This window comes from Amblyraja radiata, chromosome 24 (genome assembly GCF_010909765.2).
Source record: "Amblyraja radiata isolate CabotCenter1 chromosome 24, sAmbRad1.1.pri, whole genome shotgun sequence".
NCBI lineage: Eukaryota > Metazoa > Chordata > Chondrichthyes > Rajiformes > Rajidae > Amblyraja > Amblyraja radiata.
In genome coordinates this window covers 28,612,499-28,629,955 of record NC_045979.1, presented here as the reverse complement: position 1 = coordinate 28,629,955, position 17,457 = coordinate 28,612,499, and the positions used below count along the sequence as shown (strand labels likewise).

Below are 17,457 nucleotides of genomic sequence, written 5' to 3'. Positions count from 1 at the left end.
CGCTGGTCGGTGTGGATACGGTGGGCCGAAGGGCCTGATTCCGTGCTGTACTTCTAAACTAAACTAAAACTAAAAATGTTAACTTCCTCCGGTGTGCTTTGTAGCATAAAAAGTTTGCGAGGATTGAATGGTTCTTTTGCCTAATGTTGAGGGAAGATTGGGGTGGGTGGTGGAGAGGAGGGGGGGGGGGGGGGGGGGGGGGGGGGGGAATGAGGGAGGAACTATCGTTGCTATGTTATGGATACCGCTTGTCGTTCTGTGCATTCTCAAGCGGTTCAATAGTAAAGAAAGGAGTCATTGTTCCACATCTTGCAACAGCGAGTCTGTGCAATTAATTCCATACATCAAAGGCTCACCATTTGCAGTTTACATTCACCACAGAATTTGTTTGTCAGTTCCAGCAAGATGAAGAAGCGGCCTGATGGTGGCAGCGTGGGACCTGTTCTACTTCAATCCTAAAGTCCTTGGGCAGCACGGTGGCGCAGTGGTAGAGTTGCCGCCTTACAGCGCCAGACACCCGGGTTCGATCCTGACTATGGGTGCGGCCTGTACGGAGTTTGTACGTTCTCCCCGTGACCTGCGTGTGTTTTCCCCGAGATCTTCGGTTTCCTCCCACATGCCAAAGACGTACAGGTTTGTAGGTTAATTGGTTTGGTATCAATATAAATTGTCCCTAGTGTGTGTAGATAGTGTTAATGTGCGGAGATCGCTGGTCGGTGCGGACTCGGTGGGCCGAGGGGCCTGTTTCCGCGCTGTATCTCTAAACTAAACTAAACTAAACCTGGCAAAGTAGTGTGAAGGTAGACAAAAGTGCTGGAGAAACTCAGCGGGTGCAGCAGCATCTATGGAGCGAAGGAAACAGGCAAACCTTCGGGCCGAAACCCTTCTTCAGACTGATGTAAGGTGGGGGGGGGGGGGGCAGAAAGAAGAAAGGAAGAGGAGGAGCCAGAGGGCTGAGGGAGAGCTGAGAAGGGGAGGAGACAATAAGGGCTACTGGAAATTGGGGAAGTCAATGTTCATGCCGCTGGGGTATAAACTGCCCAAGCGAAATATGAGGTGCTGCTCCTCCAATTTCCGGTGGTGTTCACTCTGGCCATGGAGGAGGCCCAGGACAGATAGGTCGGATTCGGAATGGGAGGGGTAGTTGAAGTGCTGAGCCACCGGGAAATCAGGTGGGTTATTGCGGACCGAGCGGAGGTGTTGGGCGAAACGATCACCAAGCCTCCGCTTGGTCTCACCGATGTAGATCAGCTGACATCTAGAGCAGCGGATGCAATAGATGAGGTTGGAGGAGGTGCAGGTGAACCTCTGTCGCACCTGGAACGACTGCTTGGGTCCTTGAATGGAGTCGAGGGGGGAGGTAAAGCGACAAGTGTAGCACGCCGAGTGTTGCAGCAACCCACACGTCACTCTCCCTCGACATCAGCAGAGACCCACACCAACCTGGCCATGCTCTCATCTCACTCCTGCCTTTGGGAAGAAGATAGAGGAGTCTGAAACCTGTAACGTCAGGGACAGCTTCTTCTGGACAGATATTAAGCTATTAAACACTACAACCTCCAAATAAATACTGGACTACATAGACTTGGGTACATTGGTTTTGTCATTTTGCACTATTATTGTTTGTTGGTTTGTTTTTATTTGCATATATATATATATATGTTTTTATGTGTATATATGTACGTGTGTGTGTGTGTATAATGAAATTCTTACTTGCAGCAGCACAACAGAATATTTGAACATAGTACTCTGTAAACAATATAATAAACAAAAACAAAAAGTGTATACATATATATGTGTGTTGTGTGTGTATGTGTACATATATATGTACACACACATACATACACATATATACATATGTGTACAAGAAGGAACTGCAGATGCTGGAAAATCGAAGGTAGACAAAAATGCTGGTGAAACTCAGCGGGTACAGCAGCATCTATGGAGCGAAGGAAATAGGCAACGTTTCGGGCCGAAACGTTGCCTATTTCCTTCGCTCCATAGATGCTGCTGCACCCGTTGAGTTTCTCCAGCATTTTTGTCTAACTATACACATGTGTATATTTGTGGGTATCTGTATTTTTTGTGTTTATTTTATTCCAGTGTACTCTGTTCACATATTCCGTTGTGCTGCTGCGAGTAAGAATTTCATTATTCTGTCTGGGAAATAGGAAACAATGACCCTACAAACCTGCACGTCCTTGGAGTGGTGGATGAAACCCGGAGCACCCGGAGAAAACCCGCGCAGTCACGGGGAGAACGTACAGACTCCGTCCGTAACGACCGCACCTGTGCACGGGTTCAGGGTGGACTCGGTGAGCCCAAGAGCCTGTTTCCACGCCGTAACACTAACACCCGGCAACTCATTGTTAAATGAGTGTGACAGAGCCTCGATCACGCCATCAAAAACAGAAGATTGTACAGAAGTGTTTACTGCAAACGTTTCCACCGAAGAATCCCACTGACAAAAGTGCCCCCAAGCCACATCTGAACACCGAGGGCACTGTCAAATGTTGGTAATCTGAGAAAGGGTCAGCATTTTCAAACACTGCAGCTGAGTGCACCAGACAAGGAACGAGCTCCTCCCCGGCACAATGAGTGAAAACAGCTTTCACATCATTTCCATCACAGGGCCCTCTTCCAACAACCCGCGGCACTTTCCTTCCAGAAGAAGAAGAAGAAGAAGAAACAAAAATACGGGAATAAAGTTTTCACTTGCCAAGAATTCTGCTATGAGTTCCTTTCTGCCTCTTTAGCCCTACCACCCCAATGTCAGTGCTAGCCTCCGTGAATCTGCCTCTCATTCCAACAGCCAGTTTATCTCTCCTGTTCATTTATTCTACCTTCATGATCATAGAGTGATACAGTGTGAAAACAGGCCCTTTGGCCCAACTTGCCCACACCGGCCAACACGTCCCAGCTGCACGTGTCCCACCTGCCCGCGTTTGGTCCATATCCCTCGAAACCTGTCCTATCCATGTACCTGTCCAACTGTTTAGTCCCTGCCTCTTCTACCTCCTTGTTCCATACAGCCACCACCCTTTGTGTGAAAACGTTACCCACTCAGATTCCTATTAAATCTTTTCCCCTTCACCTTGAACCTATGCCCTCTGGTCCACGGTTCACCGACTCTGGGCATGAGACTCTGAGCATCTAAATAACACAATACTCTAAATGCGGCCTCACCAACGTCTTGGACAGCTGCAACATGACCTCCCAACTTCTATACTCAATACTAGTCTAATGATCAGGCTCTCTCCCGAACCAAGCAGACGGATGTACTTCTGATTTCTTCAAAGGATTTATTTGAAGCCGGAATAAAAACGCACACCTCCAGATTCAGGGACAGTTTCTTCGCAGCTGTTATCAGGCAACTGAACCATCCTACCAACAACCACAGAGCGGTCGGTCATGAGCTACTATCTACCTCACTGGAGACCCTCGGACTATCTTTAATTGAACTTTACTGCACTTTATCTTGCACCAAACATTATTCCCTTTATCATGTACCTGTATACAGCGGATGGCTCGATTGTAAACATGTAGTCTTTCTGCTGACTGGTTAGCACTCCGTGCAGACGGCACCCGTAGTCGGGATTTACTCTTGTCTGTATGGAGTTTATTGTTCTCCCCGTGACCACATGGGTTATCTCCGAGATCTTCCATTTCCTCCCACACTCCAGACAAACAGGTTAGTAGGTTAATTGGCTTTGCATAAGTGTAAATTGTCCCTAGTATTTGTAGAATAGTGTTAATGTGCGGGGATCGTTGGTCGGTGTGGACTCGGTGGGCCGAAGGGCCTGTTTCTGTGCTATATCTCAAATCCAAACTAAACTAAGCTGAGAAACAAAGCTGCTATTGGTAAAATTAACAGAGAATTGCAGTAGACCACAAACCCATACATGAGACCATACAGAGGGCATTAGATGCACCACATACACATTGCAACCAGCCTAGAAATGAAACAGTTGACCATTACCAGTTCTTAACCAGAAACAGGCTTTGATACTTCCTCATCAGAGCTAGGATTGTGAGCAGATAATTGCAGTTTCACAGTTGAAGGATTTAAGTGAGATTGGATTAATGGTGAGGCAGAATAAATGCTAGAAGAGTGTTTCCAGATATGCAAAGCCATGGAGTTATCCCAAGGTTGGCTGTAAACCTGGGACAGCTACAGCAGAAAGTAGATAGAGTCATAGAATGATACAGTGTGGAAACAGACCCTTCGGCCCAACTTGCCCACACTAGCTAACATATCCCAGCTACACCAGTCCCACTTGCCTGCGTTTGGTCGATATCCCTCCTGCTTCACCTTAAACCTATGTCCTCTGGTCCTCAATTCCCCTACTCTGGGCACGAGACTCTGTGCATCTACCCGATCCATTCCTATCACTTCTATAAGATCACCCCTCATCCTCCTGCGCTCCAAGGAATAGGTCCCAGCCTCTTCAACCTCTCCCTATAGCTCAGACCCTCTAGTCCTGGCAACATCCTCGTAAATCTTCTCTGTACCCTTGCCAACTTGACAACATCTTTCCTGTAACATGGTGAGAGAGAGAGAGAGAAAGAGAAAGAGAAAGAGAGAGAGAAAGAGAAAGAGAAAGAGAGAGAGAGAGAGAAAGAGAAAGAGAAAGAGAAAGAGAAAGAGAAAGAGAGAGAGAGAGAGAGAGAGAGAGAGCTCTAGCGATCGATAGCTAGAGAGAGAGATAGCTCGCTCTCTCTCTACTCTCTACGCAGTCTCTCTCTTTCTTCTCTCTCTCTTTCTTTCTTCTCTCTATTTCTCTTTCTCTTTCCCTCTTTCCCTCTTTCCCTCTCTCTCTCTCTCCCTCTTTCCCTCTCTCTCTCTCTCTCTCTCTCTCTCTCTCTCTCTCTTTCCCTCTCTCTCTCTTTCTCTCTCTCTCTCTCTTTCCCTCTCTCTTTCCCTCTCTCTCCTCTCTCTCTCTCTCTCTCTCTCTCTCTCTCTCTCTCTAGTATCCGACAGAGAGAAGGAGAGAGAGTGCGTCTTCATGCCCACATATAACGAGGGACCGCACCCACACTCAGGGGAAAAGAATGAGCCGCCAGGTTAAACCTGAGACCACCAGTGCCCCCTTCTTGAGGCAAGGGTGAACTGCAGGGAGAAGCCTGGGGTCACCATGGCTCCTCATTTGAAGATCAGGAGCCGGGGCAAGCCAGAGATCGCCAGCAAAGATCCTATAGCGGAACAAGATGGACCACTCCTGCTAAATGCAATGGGCTGACGTGTAGCACGCAACGGAACGTGGGCCTTTTTTTCATCCATTTCCGTAACCGGACCCGACCCGACCCGACCCGACCCGACCCGCAGTGTAATCAACGTTGCGGGGGAACAGTTTGTGTTAATAAATTAATAAAAATTAAAATTCTGAAAATGAGGAGAAGATTTTTACCAAAGAACTTTTACTTTTACGAGGATGTTTCCGTAACCGGCTTCCGTCTCCGCACTAGTATCCTACGGCATCTTTGGTGCGGAGACGGAAGCCGGTTACGGAAATGGGGCCTTAGTTTACAAATGAATCTGCCCATGGCCGTACTATGTCTTTTTTGTCGAGTGGACCATCTTGCTCGCTATTGGATCTTTGATCGCCCAGGGCCACCACACATGACGACGAGGGACAGCGCCCCCATGTGGTCCTGGACTTTCTTACCACTGTAAATAAAACATATCACCTGAGCTCACCCCTAAAGTGCCGTCAAATATAACCTCAGGCAAATACTAATCCCAGGCAAAGGTCATCTAAGACCATAGACATTCAACGTAACAGACTGCCATCTATCTACCCAACCAATGTACACCTTCCACCATGGACATTGAACTGCTCAACATCTATTGAACCCAGTGCCTGTAGTAGTCTGAAGTAATTGGAGTAGTCTAACGCTGGAAGCTCTCCAACACATCTGTGTCTTGTTTAAACACATTTTCCTGGATGAATTCTCACAGCATGTTCACTTTATTACAGCGAGGACAGTGACAGCAAGTTTTCAGGAGAGCCCCAGCAGAAATGTAACCACTACATGTTCAGATGGTTAACATGTGCTGATGTTGTGAGCTCACCATTTAGCTGGGAACCAATCTTGAGGTAACAAAAGAGGTGGAAATGAATAAAAGAGTGCTATGCCGATTTTTTTTCACTAATCGGAAATAAAGCAGAGCAAGGCACATTCCTTCTGCCCATTTCTGTGATAAACACATCATGTAATCATATTCACTGAAGTGAAAGTATATAGACGCCAAAAAACAAAAAAGCCAGAACGCACGCCTCACGCTGCCCCGGCAAGGCCAGCAGCATAATCCAGGATGAGTCGCAACCTGGTCGATCCCTCTCACATCAGGTAAGAGGTACAGGAGTGTGAAAACGCACACCTCCAGATTCAGGGACAGTTTCTTCCCAGCTGTTATCAGGCACTGAACCATCTTTAAAGAGGTCTTTAAAATGATGAGAGGGATAGACAGAGTTGATGTGATCAAGCTTTCCCCTTTGAGAATAGGAAAGATTCAAACAAGAGGACATGACTTCAGAATTAAGGGACAAAAGTTTAGGGGTAACATGAGGGGGCACTTCTTTACTCAGAGAGTGGTAGCGGTGTGGAATGAGCTTCCAGTGGAAGTGGTGGCGGCAGGTTCGTTGGTATCATTTAAGAATAAATTGGATAGGCATATGGATGAGAAGGGAATGGAGGGTTATGGTATGAGTGCAGGCAGGTGGGACTAAGGGAAAAAAAATTGTTCGGCACGGACTTGTAGGGCCGAGATGGCCTGTTTCCGTGCTGTAATTGTTATATGGTTATATGGTTATATCCTACCAACAACTCGAGAGTGGTCCTGAACTACTGTCTACCTCATTGGAGATCCTCAGATTATGTTTAATCGGACTTTATCTTGCACTGAACGTTATACCCTTTATCCTGTACACTGTGGATGGCTCCATTGTAATCCTGTACAGTGTTTCCGCTGACTGGTTAGCGCACAACAAAAAGCTTTTCACTGTATGTCTAAGAAAGAGCTGCAGATGCTGGAAAAATCGAAGGTAGACAAAAATGCTGGAGAAACTCAGCGGGTGAGGCAGCATCTATGGAGCGAAGGAAATAGGCGACGTTTCGGGTCTAGACCCTTCTTCAGACTGATGACCTTCTTCACACTGTATGTCGGCAGATGTGACAATAAACTAAACTAAACTCAGTGCCAATGGATATTTGAAAGCTTCATGCCTAATCTGAATTACATCTAATGTCCAAAGGGGCTGACTGGAATGAAACACGATGGAAACACAGGAGTTTGATTGTAGTCATAGAGTGATACAGTGTGGAAACAGGCCCTTTGGCCCAATTTGCCCACACCGGCAAACATGTCCCAGCTACACTAGTCCCACCTGCCTGTGTTTGGTCCATATCCCTACAAACCTGTCCTATCCATGTACCTGTGTAACCGTTTCTTAAACATTGGGATAGTCCCAGCCTCAACTACCTTCTCTGGCAGCTTGTTCCATACACCCACCACACTCTGCGTGAAAAAGTAACCCCTCAGATTCCTATAAAATCTTCTCCGCTTCACCTTGAACCTGTGTCCTCTGGTCCGCGATTCCCCTACTCTGGGCAAGAGATTCTGTGCATCTACCCAATCTATTCCTTTCATGATCTTATACATCTCTATAAGATCATCCCTCATCCTCCTGCGCTCCATGGAATAGAGACCCAGCCTACTCAACCTCTCCCTAGAACTCAGACCCTCTGGTCCTGGCAACATCCTCGTAAATCTCTAAACCCTTTCGAGCTTGACAATATCTTTCCTTATAACATGGTGCCCAGAACAGATTGAAATTGTCTCTCTGTGTGCTGGTCCCAGAAGCAGATCTGCCATCATTCATTGCAATCGCTTCACTCTTTAAACCGCTACTCCAACAGAGGCATTTCTTACTCTAATGCCCCTGTCCCACTTAGGAAACCTGAACGGAAACCTCTGCGGTGCATGGAGGTTGCAGGTGGTTGCCGGAGGTTGCAGGTAGTGGAAGCAGGTAGGGAGACTGACAAAAACCTCCGGGAACATCCGGGAACCGCACGGAAACCTTGGGTGGGGCACAAAGTCTCCAGAGGTTTCCGTTTAGGTCTCCTAAGTGGGACAGCCCCTTAAGTGGGACAGGGGCATAACTATGCTGCATCTGTGCACGGTGGTTGGCTCAATGCATCGTGTATAATCTTTCCGCTGACTGGATAGTACGCAATAGAGGTCTTTCACTGTACCTCGGTACACAAGACAATAAACTAAACAAAATTAAACTGGATTGAATGAAAGATGCAGCATAGAGAGAGGACATTCGGCCCACAATATTCATGCTGACCATTGATCACAATAGTTCTACGATATCCAACTTTTGCATCCAGTCCCTACACACCAGTGGCAATTTATAGAGGCTAATTGACCGGCACACATGCGTGTTTTGGGGATTAACCTGCACCCAGAGGAAACCCACATGGTCATATGCAAATTCCACACAGACACTGACCAAGGTCAGGATTTAACCGGGGCCTCTGGCGCTGTGGGACAGCGCCCAATGTGCCAATGGGTAAACAAACCTCTGTTCCAAAACCCAGGGTTTATCTCCCAATCTACCGCACTGCATCACCTATGTTCTCACGTGGGTTATATGTTCATTTGAGAAATGAACTGACCCAATGTGTAGGGCAGGGGTCGGCAACTTTGTTCTGTATAGGGGCACTCGGAGCGCCTGCCGCTTCTCGGGGCACTCGGCCACTGCTTGGGGTGCTCGGCGGGCTGGATGATTACGGGGGGGAAAATCCGCCTGCGGGCCAGATGATTTCGGGTTATGGGCCAAATTCGGCCCAGGGTCTGTAGGTTGCTGATCCTTGGTGTAGGGAATCAATAAGAAAACTTGCCCATTGTACGTTTCCTTCCTCTCCCCTTCTCCAGCTCTCTTCTTCCCACCCCCTCCCCCCCCCCCTACAATCAGTCTGAAGAATCTTGACCAAAACGTCACCCGTCCATGTTCTCCAGAGATGCTGCCTGACCTGCTGAGTTGCTCCAGGACTTTGTGTCCTTGCCCGCTGCATGCTTGGTTAGTTTCTAACATTCGGTGGGACGCTCAACACGAGACTAAAGGGCCTGTCCCACTTGGTCGTCATTTGCGCGTAATTTACGCGACATCAATTACGCGTCACGACACACGCAAATGACGCCCGAGTGGGACAGGCCCTTAGGTTTGGTCGTCCCGAAAGCAAGGGGGTGGGATAGGTAGAGGAGGTGGGATAGGTAGAGGAGGTTCGCAGAGAGAAGTGAAGGTCAAGGGGAAAGAAAGAAAGATGGGATGCGGTGGGCGGGGGGTGGGGGGGGGGGGGAGAAATCCTACATTAAGCGTAGGGGTCATCTGCTCAAATGAGAAGACTGGTCGGAACCTCTGAACAGAGGTCTGGTCAGAAACCCATTTTCTGACCAGACAGGGGAAGAGAGTGCTTGTTATCAAAATTGCGAGAGGGACTCTCAGGGGAAGAGAAACATAGAAAATTGGTGCAGGAGTAGGCCATTCGGCCCTTCGAGCCAGCACCGCCGCCTTGCAATATGATCGTGGCTGATCATCAAAAATCAGCACCCCGTTCCTACTTTCTCCCCGTACCCCTTGATTCCGTTAGCCCTAAGAGCTAAATCTAATGGGCCTGTCCCACTTGGCAATGTTATACGTAACTGCCGGCGGCTGTCATAGTCATAGCAGGTCGCCGAAAAGCCGGTGACAACCTACGGCAACACCTAGGTCAAGCTGCGCTCATTGCCATCAAACCCACTGTTGCCGAACATTTTTCAACATGTTGAAAATTTAGCGGCGACCAGAAAGACGCTACAACTTTTTGCGCGACTGAGGAGACTTTGGGACGACAGATGGCACAATGGGCTAAGTGTTCGGCTGGCGACCGGAAGGTAGCCGGTTCGAATCCCGCTTGGAGTGCATACTGTCGTTGTGTCCTTGGGCAAGACACTTCACCCACCTTTGCCTGTGTGTGAATGTGTGTGAGTGATTAGTGGTGGTCGGAGGGGCCGTAGGCGCAGATTGGCAGCCATGCTTCCGTCAGTCTGCCCCAGGGCAGCTGTGGCTACAGAAGTAGCTTACCACCACCGAGTGTGACTGAGGAGTGAATGAATAATGCGATGTAAAGCGCCTTGAGTATTAGAAAGGCGCTATATAAATCCCATCCATTATTATTATTATTACTCCCAGCGACCACCGGCAAACATGTGGCGACAAACTAATCGCCTGTAGTTGCCTATGGACAGGCCCATAACTCTCTCTTGAAAACATCCAGTGAATAGGCCTCCACTGCCTTCTGTTGCAGAGAATTCCACAGATTCACAAGTCTCTGGGTGAAAATGTTTTTCCTCATCTCAGTCCTAAATGGACTGAGGACCGAGAAGAAAACTGAGAGACATTGACTGAAGGATTGGGTGCGTGGGGTTGATCATTGAGGTAGGTAGGGGGCTTGGAGTAGAAGACATCACTCGGGAACTGAGATCATAGATCTGAAAGGGGAACGAGATACTTTTGGCAGATGAATGTTGGAACAAAATGAAGCATATTAATAACAGAACGGACCACATCAACACTGGCACGAAACGTTTAAAATTGCTAATAGTTTCCCCAGGCTGAGGAGACATCTGGTACGAAAAAATATCACAAGCTTTGGCAATGAGAAAAGCAGAATAAATAGCCAAATGCTCTCAGTCAGAATGTGACCTGTATGCATCAGCAGATATTACAGTGCATCATAGGCTCATAAGTTGTAGGAGCAGAATTAGGCCATTCGGCCCATCAAGTCTACTCCCCCATTCAATCATGGCTGATCTATCTTTCCCGCTCAACCCCATTCTCCTGCCTTCTCCACATAACCCCTGACACCTGTACGCATCAAGAATCTATCAATCTCTCCCATAAAAATATTCATTGACGGCCTCCACAGCCTTCTGTGGCATTGAATTCCACATTGGATCAAAATACAATATATATCATTTTTCATGCAAATCTTCACGAGGGAAGATGCCAGCTGACAGAACACATTAATTTTAATACTACGGACATTCCAGTCATAGTCTCAGAGTCACACCGCATGGAAAAAGACCCTTCGGCCCAACTCATCCATGCCAGCCTAGATGCTCCGTCTGAGATAGACCCAGTCACAAGAATGAAATGCAGGTGGGGAAGGTACTGCAGATGCTGGTTTACACTGAAGTTAGACACAAAAAGCTGGAGTAACTCAGCGGGACAGGCAGCATCTCTGGAGAGAAGGACGAGCTGACTTTTCGGGTCAAGAACCTGTTTCAGACTAACAGAAGAAGGGTCTGATCTGATGCGTCACCTATTCCTTTTCTCCAGATGCTGCCTGACCCGCTGAATTACTTCAATAAAATGCAGGGGCTCCTCACAGATGAGTCCCGCCGTAGAAGTAGAAACATAGAACTGCAGATGATGCTCAATACACAAAAGGACACAAAGTGCTGGAGTAACTCAGCAAGTCAGGCGACACCTTTGGGGAACACGGATTGGTGACGTTTCGGGATGTCTGAAGAAGGATCTTGCCCTGAAGAAGTCACCTATCCATGTTCTCCAGAGATGCTGACTGGCCCGCTGAGTTACTCCAGCACTTTGTGTCCTTTCCAATTGAGGAAGATTTGCTCTTCCTCCACTAAACATTAAATTCAATGCAAGACCTCAGAGCGTAAGTTCATATGTTCTAGGAGCAGAATTAGGCCATTCGGCCCATCGAGTCTATGCTGCCATTCAGTCACGGCTGATCTATCTTTCCCCCTCAACCCCATTCTACGATACAATGGAACTTTATTTATCCCAGGAAGGAAATGGATCTGCCAACAGTCATAAAAACACACAAATTCTCCTGCCTTCGCCCGCTGACCCCCTGACACCATGAGCAGAGTTGAGCAGGAACGTCTGCAACTTCCCGACTACAGTTCCCTTTCCCGCTCAACGTGACCGCAAAGAGAGAGGGGGAGGGGGGAGGAGGTCTCGCCTGGAGGACAAGGGGAAGAGCGCGCAGCACAGGGTACAAACACAGGAATCAATAGACACCAGCGGCCCTCAGAATGCAGCCCCGGGGCCAACTCGACCTCCCATCTTCCTCACCTGCGGCCCTCAGTGGGTGTGCTGCTCCATGGGTCTCTGGGCCTCCATCCACACCCTGCCAGCTCTGGGATGTTGCTGGCACCAGATATATAGAGAGAAAAATACAGAGGGAGAAAGACAATTGACCCAAAATAAACCATCGTTATCATTTCAACAACACCACTTAAAACCACCTTTCATTCCACCCTTTCCCCCCCCCCCCCTCCCCCCCCCCTCTGCCTCCCACTCGCCATCACTGGCCATCCCCTGCATGGAGTGCGTCGTGAGTATTTAGAGCATCACAACAAAGCTGAACGATGCGACCACAACCAGAGAACTGCCATCTATCTACCACTTTGGTGACCCTCGGGCTACCCTCGATCGGACTTTGCTGGCTCTACCTTGCACCAAGTGTTATTCCCTTGTCATGTATCTGTACACTGTGAATGGCCCGGCTGTAATCATGTGTAACGGTCTTTCCGCTGACTGGTTAGCACGCGGCAAAAAAGCCTTTCACCGTCCCTCGGTGCAAGTGGCAGTTAACTAAACCGAACTGAACTGAAAGCTTCTCGTTTTAAATAACAAGGTCAACATTTGGTCACTCTCGAAACAGAATACACCGAGAACAAGGTTAACTTTGGTTATTTTACAGTTCGGTACAAAAATTGGGAAGCGATAACCAGCAACCCTTTATCGTTAACTTCCAAATCCTCACAACACCCAACATCTGAGGTCCGTCATGATCTCCACAAACCAAGCGGCGGAAAGATTTAACCCTGTGATTCCTGTACACCGGAGCAGAGAATGAAATTCCCTGCGTGCGGCAAAGCTGATAAGATCTATGTTTGAGATCAACCCAGTGGTACCTTCGAGTGGATTTCACTGTTGTTAACAAGACTTCACAACAGCGAGGCCAAACGCAAATTGGAGGAACAGCGCCTCATATTTCGCTTAGGCAACTTGCAACCCAGCGGTATCAGTATTGAGTTCTCTGACCTCAAGTATTCCTTGCATCCCCTCTCTCTCCGTCCCTCCCCTACCCTAGTCGTTGTACTAGTTTCACTGTTGGTATCTCTTCGTTATCACCTCCTCTGCAGCCAACAATGGACCATTGTGCGCTCTTTGGCCTGATTTGTTCTGTATCTTTTCTTACCCCTAGTTTCCCTCTCCCCCAGTCTGAAGAAGGATTTCATCCTGAAACGTAACCTATTCCGTTTCTCCAGAGATGCTGCCTGATATTGATTTCTCTTCAAGTAACCCTTGCATCCCCCCCACTCTCCATCCCTCCCCCACCCGAGTCGTTGTACTAGTTTCATTGTCCGCATAACTCATTTTCACCTAGCCCACTTCCAACAAGTGTCGGTTTGCTTTATTATTGTTACACGTTTTGCATATCCTTAATTCCTTTGTTCGACATCTCTCTCTATCACCGTCTGTATCTCTCGTTTCCGTTTCCCGGACTCTCAGTCTGAAGAAGGGCCTCGACCCGAAACGTCACCTATTCCTTTTCTCCAGAGATGCTGCCTGACCCGCTGAGTTACTCCAGCCTTTTGTGTCTCTCTTCACAACCAGAGGACTTGTTAATGGGGGTAAAAAAGGAACCATTCAATCCCCCATAAAATGGGGGGGGGGGGGGGGGATGGGTGGATGGAGAATGGGGGAGGGGTGGGGTCACCTTTAATTCAGATCAATGGATCACACTTGGACCAAAGCCAGATGAATAATGTTATTGGTGACAGAACTGTAAATTGCGAAGATACCTGACAGATACTTACTCTTGAGAGGACCCAGGCTGACCAGGAAGCGGACCAGGCCAAAACTGCAACGACAAAAACAAAACACAATAAAGATCTTTGCATTCATAAAGCAAGAGGCACAATCTGTTCATCATCAGGTTTGATCCCCTTCAGATTCCAGTATTGTATAAAATGTGTAGGAAGGAACTTCGGATGCTGGTTTAAATCGAAGGTGGACACAAAATGCTGGAGTAACTCAGCGGGTCAGTCAGCATCTCTGGAGAACATGGATAGGTGACGTTTCAAGGCAAGATCCTTCTTCAGACGTCCAGAAACGTCACCAATCCATGTTCCCCAAAGGTGTTGCCTGACCTGCTGAGTTACTCCAGCACTTTGTGTCCTTTTGTGTATTGAGCAGTTCTATTTTTCTACTTTTTCGGTTGGACTCCATCTGTGAGGAGCACCTGCATTTTATTGAAGTAATTCAGCGGGACGGGCAGCATCTCTGGAGAAAAGGAATAGGTGACGCTTCTGGCAGTCTGAAGCAGAATCTCGACCCGAAACGTCACCTAGTCCTTCTCTCCAGAGATGCTGCCTGTCCCGCTGAGTTACTCCAGCATTTTGTGTCTATCCAGTATTGTACAAGTTCTGCAACATCAAGTAATTGATTAGTGCGGGGGTCAGAAGATTGGGGTCAGGAGGGAGAGATAGATTAGCCATGATTAAATGGCGTAGTGGACCTGATGGGCCGATTGCCCGAATTCTGGCCTAATCCTATCACATATGACCTTATGATAATTTAGTCATAAGATGTGCACACCAAGGGCGGTGGGTGTATGGAACAAGCTGCCGAAGGAGATAGTTGAGGCAGGTACTATCGCAACGTTTGAGAAACAGTTAGAAAGGTGCATGGATAGGACAGGTTTAAAGGGATATTGGCCAAACGCAGGCAGGTGGGAGGCGTGTAGCTGGGACATGTTGACCGGTGTGGGAATGTTGGGCCTAAGGGCCTGTTTCCATGCTGTATGACACTATGACTATAAGATCATAAGACATAGATAATATTAGGCCATTCGGCCCATCGAATCTGCTCTGCCATTCAATCCTGGCTGATCTATCTTTCCCACTTAACCCCATTCTCCTGCCTTCTCCCTGTAACCTTTGACTCCCTGATTAATCAATAACCTATTAAACTCTGCTGTAAAAATACCCAATGGCACGGCCTCCACAGCCTTCTGTGACAATGAATTCCACCGATTCACCACCCTCTGGCTAAAGATGTTCCTCTCCTCATCTCCTTCCTGTAGGTATGTCCTTTTATTCGGAAGCTGTGCCCTCTGCTCCTTGACTCTCCCATTACTGTAAACCAAGGACTAGACAAGCTAGATGCAGGAAACATGTTCCCGTTGTTGGGGGAGTCCAGAACCCGAGGCCACAGTTTAAGAATAAGGGGTAGGCCATTTAGAACTGAGATGAGGAAAAACTTTTTCACCCAGAGAGTTGAGAATTTGTGGAATTCTCTGCCTCAGAAGGCAGTGGAGGCCAATTCACTGGATGCATTCAAAAGAGAGTTAGATAGAGCTCTTGGGGCTAGAGGAATCAAGGGATATGGGGAGAAGGCAGGAACAGGGTACTGATTGTGGATGATCAGCCATGATCACATTGAATGGCAGTGCTGGCTCGAGGGGCCAAATGGCCTACTCCTGCACCTATTTGATATGTTTCTATCCTCTCCACATTCCAGGCCTTTCACTGTTTGGTAGGTTTCAATGAAAATCCCTTCCCCCACCCCCTCCCCCCACCTCGTCCTTCTAAACGCCAGCAAGTATAGGCCCAGAGCCATCAAATGCTCCTCATATGTTAACCCATTCAGCCCCGGGATCATTCTTGTAAACCTCCTCTAGACCCTCTCCAACTCATCCCTGCGGCCAACATCTGTATGGTCTAACCTCTTTGGAAAGTAAATGATGACTTTGGACATGTAGGTCCAAGGCAGTTTAATATTGGGAACCCCCTGCCTCATATTTGGGCTGACAGTGGTTTAGTTTAGTTTATTGTCACATGTACCGAGGTACAGTGAACATCTATTTTGTTGCGTGCTATCCAGTGAGTGGAAAGACTATACATGATTAAATCAAGCTGCCCCCAGTGTACCGATGCAGGATAAAGGGAATAGCGTTTCATGCAGGATAAAGTCCAGAAAAGTCCGATTACAGATAGTCCAAGGATATCCAAGATAGTCCAAGGTAGATGGTGGGTCATGATCGCCCTCTAGTTGATGATAGGATGTTTCAGTTGCCTGATAACAGCTGGGAAGAAACTGTCCCTGAATCTGGAGGTGTGCGTTTTCACACTTCTGTACCTGTTGCCCGATGGAGAGGGGGGAAGAGGGAGTGACCGGGGGGGGGTGGGGGGGAATTGTTCTTGATTATGGTGATCAGAGATTGATTGCCCAGTTCAGTCAATATTGTACGAGGGTCTCGATCTGAAACGTCACCCATTCCTTCTCTCCTGAGATGCTGCCTGTCCTGCTTAGTTACTTCAGCATTTTGTGTCCATCTTTAGTAATACTCTGGTGCTGATGTTTCATGGGAGATTGCAACCGTCACGTGGTCCGCCCTGTTTCAACGAATGCAATCAACCTGGTGTGCACAATCAAATAAGATCAAATAGTACAAGTTGTCCTACAACTTTAGGCTGTGCACGCCATACGCAAGAAGAAGTAGATGCAACCATTCTGACAACTCTTATGAGAGCATCGATACTTCCTTCCTTCCTTCATTGGAAAACTACAGGTCAATCATCCTTATTGCCAATAGAATATTGTGTTTGCTCCATTCAGTTGCATTAGTGGGCTAGAGCAGCCGTCTACTATTGGCCCGTATCTACCAAGAATATCTTCCGTTCAATATCGGACCCATTATATATCATTGAATTCAGCAGATAAGGCTGCAATACCATTGGACCCAGTATCCCAGATTAGAAAAGGGGTGGAAATAAAAGCAAGCAAGAGATTCTATCTCAACCAACTATCTATTTATCAACTGTTTAACAAGGGTGGCACGGTGGCGCAGCGGTAGAGTTGCTGCCTTACAGCCCCAAAGAGCCGAGTTCGATCCTGACTATGGGTGCTGTCTGTACGGAGTTTGTACGTTCTCCCCGTGGCCTGCGTGGGTTTTCCCCGGGTGCTTGGTTTGCTCCCTCACTCCACAGACATACAGGTTTGTAGGTTAATTGCCTTGGTAAAATTGTAAATTATCCCTGAGTGTGTCAAGGATAATGTGCAAGGATCGCTGGTCGGTGCGGACATGGTGGGCTGAAGGGCCTGTTTCCGCACTGTATCTCTAAACTAAACCTTTAATGGGTTCATTAAAATATCATCAATGGCGTTCGATAGAAGGCAAATGTGGGGCAAGACTACAATGATTGCTCTGTAGCGCACCCTGTTAATGTGCTTCATCCAGTATCATGTGCATTCACATTGAAAGATACTGAAGAAGGTGGACGGGTGAGGGGAACGTCAGGTTGAAGGAAGGCCCTGTAGCAGCCTGGGGCTTGCCTGGATCGGGCACCGCTCACAAGACCCA

The 17,457-nt window shown here is 47.8% G+C and overlaps 1 protein-coding gene across 12 annotated transcripts in view; it reads right to left on the bottom strand.

The window, feature by feature from the left end:
• Positions 1-17,457, bottom strand: part of tead3 (TEA domain transcription factor 3) — a 231,197-nt gene that overhangs the window by 14,830 nt on the left and 198,910 nt on the right. For 9 of the 12 annotated variants that reach the window (XM_033042769.1, XM_033042773.1, XM_033042772.1 and 6 more), the window contains 2 exons: positions 13,910-13,953; positions 12,156-12,230 (listed from right to left, as the gene is read on the bottom strand). In XM_033042769.1, the coding sequence (XP_032898660.1) occupies positions 12,156-12,230; positions 13,910-13,953 (119 nt within the window). The remainder of the gene's footprint in view (positions 1-12,155; positions 12,231-13,909; positions 13,954-17,457) is intronic. The other 3 variants (XM_033042778.1, XM_033042779.1, XM_033042780.1) reach the window with 1 other exon arrangement.